Genomic DNA, 4,829 nt, shown 5'->3' on the forward strand with positions numbered 1-4,829 from the left:
ATAAGAGCACAGAGACCACCGACCTGTCTGTGATGCGAGAGTAACAGGCCCAGACACTCACGTTCGTCACAAGAGATCCCAATGAATTTGAGAGCCTTGTTTTCCGTGGCATAAAGAAGAGCAAGGTGTGAGGCAGGGGCACCAGCCCAAAGGAGAGAGCAGTACTCCATGTCGGTTGTCAAAAGTTCAGATTGGCCGAAGAAAGACTTTGCACGACGAAGGATGCCGAATCGGCGGCTGGCTTTTTTTGGGGGGGATACAAGATCGAGGCTCATGTAAGAGCTAACATTGATCACAAAAAACAAACTGACACATAAAGCATATGATAAAGGGAGCGGGAGACAAGATGGGGGAAAGAGGGAAGCACACAAGTACAACATTTGAGAGCAGGGACATCGGGAGATCAGTGGGAGGGAGAGGGCTTGGGGGGAGGAGGCGTGGGAGAGGTAAAAAAACATATGGACACAGCTAAGACTTCCAGGACAGAAGTTGGAATTAAAAAAAAGTGGGGTAAATTAACGGGGGTAGAAAAGAGGGAAGATAAGAGATGGTGGTGAACAGCTATTTTAAAGACCTGGAGGGAGGAGAGGGATTGAAGAGAGTGAGGGAGTTTATTCCAGAGGCGGGAGAAAAGAGGAATGAAGGAGTGAAGGTGAGCAGGGAGTCTTGATTTTGATAGTTTCACCAGAAGAGGGTTGCTGGTAGGAATATTTGGGGGACAGAGCACTGACAGAGCTGGGGGAGCAAGGTCGGATAGGAGTCGGTAGAAGACAAAGACCACCTACCTGCCTGCGGTGAGTGAGTGATAGGCCCTCGGAGTTCCTCGGCTTTGGAGGCCACCTTGGAAATACGGTCTGCCCAAGAAAGACCATGGTTGATGGTGAGGCCCAAATGTCATGAGTGACTTGATCTCTTCAAGATGGGACGGTTTTCCAGACAGTCTGAGTGTTTGGGATTTGTCGGTGTTGAAGGACATATTCCAAGTGTTGGATCAGCTCCTGATTCTATCAAGGTCTGCAGAGAGGGAGAGAAAGTGGCTGCTGCCTGCCTATCTGAAGGTACTGCAGATGAAGAAGGTACTGAAGGTACTGCATGCCTATCTGAAGGTACTGAAGATGAAGAAGACCAAACTGGGGGTTCTTGGTCATCTGAAGGTACTGTAGATGGTGGAATCACCAAGAAAGAGATAGGCAGGATTTTCCAGGGAATCAGAAAGATCATTGATGAAGATCAGGAATAGGACTGGGCCCAGAACACTGGCTTGGGGGACCTCCAGCCTTGACAGGTAGAGGAGATGAAATGATTCCGTTGAGAGCAACATGTTACGAGAATAGAGGAAGTCAGTGATCCTTGAGAGCAGGTTGCCTTGGATACCATAGGCAGGTAGATTGGAGATCAAGGCAGGATACCAGACTGTATCGAATGTGCCAAGAGAGACGGCCCTGATCTCAGGTGTGACATGGAGGGCCTCCATCCATTGTTGGGAGGAGAAGCAAGGTAGAATGGCCCGGCCTGAAACTGAACTGATGATCTGAGATCAGGTTACATTTCATTTCGGGTTTCACAGGACAGGTAAGCATTGAAAGCGGTTAATGTTGCATGTTAAACCCTGACGTGGTGTACGTTCACATGGCGATTTTTGGGAGAACGTTAAGTCGGCTGTTCGATGGACTTGCAAATCTTTCCAAAGTATTTAACAGAAGTTTAACAGCCGGAATGTTACCGACCGAGGCTCGTGCCAAAGATTGAGCCATACCTGGTAGGAACATCACGTCCGTGCCGGTGTTGGCGCATCGTGGGTGGCACACACGTGGGTTCAAAGGTCGAGGGGAAGCGTGAGTCACCCATCGAGGGTGCCAATAGCCCACAATGCACCATCTCGCACCCATGTTCAAATGGCTCGTTATAATCAATGGATTTCGAATAAACTGAATTCAAATTTTGTTTTTCATCTCGCGATGATCGAATTCCAAAAAAGAATGAATGAAATGACATCACCAATAGTTTATTCAATAACACCGTAAATTTTTACACTTGCATAGAATTACAGTCATTGGAAAAAATTGAGGGTTATCGTACAGGGTCTTTCATACAACATAATACTAACGCGTACACGATGATCGCACAGGTTGTTCACGACGTCGATCCGCAACCATGAACAGGTAATAGACTTCGACTCGCATTAGACCGTTCGGGCCTTTGCTCGTTTGAAATAGTGCTTTGGCTTAAATGACATCATCCGGTTTGCACTCTGAGTGCAACCATCGGCGACCACGGCCAAAAAGAACACCACGAGGTCTCATGGACCCAGAAGATCTTCCCTCGAACAGGTCGAGATAATTGGTGAGCTTCGTTTTTTCAAAACAAAAGCTCTCTTGAGAGTCATGGTCACAGGGTCACCACCGAAGGGAATAACAGATGACCAACAGTGTAGCAGACGTATGGTCTATACATTTATACAGCTTTACACCCATTACGATACGATCGATTGGACACGTGGTTATGATTCTGCAGGTCACCGGAAAGAAAAATGCACAAAAAACGGCCAAAAGGTGTGCAAGGGTGCATGGTCTACAAATATAAATATCTCGTACAACTCGAGCGACAATAATCGATATCCACGGTAGTGCGAGGCGCTCCGAAGCCATAGATTCCATCAAAGTTTTTGCATTTTTCTTTTTTGTTTCTGCTGACGTGACTAATTGTGTCGGCCATAGACCGAAACCGTGGCAGGCAACAGCTAGATTCTCTTGGTGGGACGACAGCAGAGACCAAACGTGGGTTGGTCAAGTGCCTTCTGTCTGGACCACGTTCCCATCGGATTGTCAGAAGTGTTGAGGGCAGCGAACATCTTCAGTTCTGCAAATAAGTCAGAATATTGGTTTAATGAGCAGTTTTTAAACAACGCGGCAGTCTCCAGCTCAACACGGCAGTGTCCAGCATAGACAATGTCTACCAAAGACAAACGATATGCATGAAACACGTCTTAGGGTGCGTATAGTGCCTTCAGAAAGTATTCACACCCCTTGATTTTTTTCACATTTTATGTTACAGCCCGAATTTAAAATGGATTACATTGAGATTTTGTCATTGATCTACTTATAATACCCCATGTCAAATTGGAAATTTAAAAGAAAATTTTACAAAGCAATTAAAAATGAAATACAGAAACATCTATTTTACATAAGTATTCAACACCCTGAGTCAATACTTCGTAGAAGCGCCTTTTGCAGCGATTACAGCTTTGAGTCTTCTTGGGTATGTCTGCATCAGCTTTGCACATCTGGATTTGTGGAGTTTCTCCCATTCTTCCTTGCAGATTTGCACAGGCTCTGTCAAGTTGGACGGGGAGCATCGGTGAACAGCAATCTTCAAATCTTTCCACAGATTCTCAATGGGATTCAAGTCTGGGCTTTGGCTGGGCCACTCAATGACTTTTACGTTCTTGTTCTGAAGCCATTCTAGTGTTGCTTTGCCTGTATGCTTGGGGTCATTGTCCTGTTGGAATGTAAATCTTTGCCGCAGTCTCTGAGGTCTTTTGCACTCTGAAGCAGTTTCCCCTCAAGGATTTGCCTGTATTTGGTCCAATCATTGGTCCCTTTATCCTTACAAGTCCTGCAGTCCCTGCCATTGAAAAGCATCCCCATAGCATGATGCTGCTACCACCATGCTTCACAGTAGGGATGGTGTTGGATTGGGTGATGAGCTGTGCTTGGTTTCCGCCAGACGTAGCGCTTTGCATTCAGGCCAAAGTGTTCAATTGTCGTCTCATCAGACCACAGAATATTTTGTCTCATGCTCTCAGTCTTTCACGTGCCTTTTTGCAAACGCCAGGTGTGCTGTCATGTGCCTTTTCTCAGGAGGTGGCTTCCATCTGGCCACTCTCCCATAAAGCCTAGATTTGTGAAGTGCTGCAGAGACTGTTGTCCTTCCGGCAGGTTCTCCCATCTCAGCCAAGGAACTCTGTAGTTCTGTCAGAGTGGTCATTGGGGTTCTTGGTCACCTCTCTTACCAAGGTCCTTCTTGCACAGTTGCTCAGTTTGGTCGGACGGCCAGCTCTAGAAAGTGTCTGGGTAGTTCGATATTCTTTCCATTTCCTAATGATGGAGATCACTGTGCTCTTGGGAACTTTCAACACTATAAATTGTTTTTAACCCTTCCCTCGATCATGCACTGCCAACTGTGGGACCTTGTATAAAAAGGTGTTTCTTTCTAAATCATGTCCAATCAATTGAATTGGCTACAACTGGATCCCAACCAAGTTGTGGAGACATCTCAACGATAATCAAAGGAAATTGGATGCACCTGAGCTCAATTTGGAGTGTCATCGCAAAGTGGTTGAATACCTATTGACTCAATATATTTCTGCTTTTCATTTTTAACTATTTTGAAAGTTTCTTAAAAAAAAAAAAAAAAAGGGCTTCAATACTTTACGTTCAATGATTTCATTATTAATTGATCTGTAAAAAAATCTAAAAAAGAAATTCCACTGACATTATGGAGGATTATGTGTAGATCAGTGACCAAAAAATAATCTCAATTTAATCCATTTTTAATCAGGCTGCAACAACAAAATGTGAAGAAAGTCAAGGGGTGTGAATACTTTCTGAAGGCACTGTATGCTACGAATAATGGGTTTTTACATTTAAATCTTCTTTCAAGAATTCATATATGATGTGTAATTTCTAAAGTTTTTATTACATTTACCATACTCGGTGGCATTGTGGTAAGAGCATCCACCAAGTCTGGAAAGTCGGAAGTTCGATTCTGAATCTGGCCAAGTCATACCAAAGACTTCCGGTATGTGCTGCTTCCTTCCTAACGATCAG

At 44.8% G+C, this 4,829-nt stretch overlaps 1 protein-coding gene across 4 annotated transcripts in view; it reads right to left on the reverse strand.

The window, feature by feature from the left end:
* Positions 1-1,989: 1,989 nt before the first annotated feature.
* The window catches only part of AKAP10 (A-kinase anchoring protein 10), a 233,713-nt gene continuing 230,873 nt past the window's right edge, over positions 1,990-4,829 (reverse strand). For all 4 annotated transcript variants that reach the window (XM_078780237.1, XM_078780238.1, XM_078780236.1 and 1 more), the window contains one exon: positions 1,990-2,859. In XM_078780237.1, coding sequence (XP_078636363.1) covers positions 2,854-2,859 — 6 coding nt within the window. In that variant the 3' untranslated portion in view covers positions 1,990-2,853. The remainder of the gene's footprint in view (positions 2,860-4,829) is intronic.

The sequence above is a fragment of the Myxine glutinosa genome, chromosome 6 (assembly GCF_964187855.1).
Source record: "Myxine glutinosa chromosome 6, kmMyxGlut1.1, whole genome shotgun sequence".
Classification (NCBI taxonomy): domain Eukaryota; kingdom Metazoa; phylum Chordata; class Myxini; order Myxiniformes; family Myxinidae; genus Myxine; species Myxine glutinosa.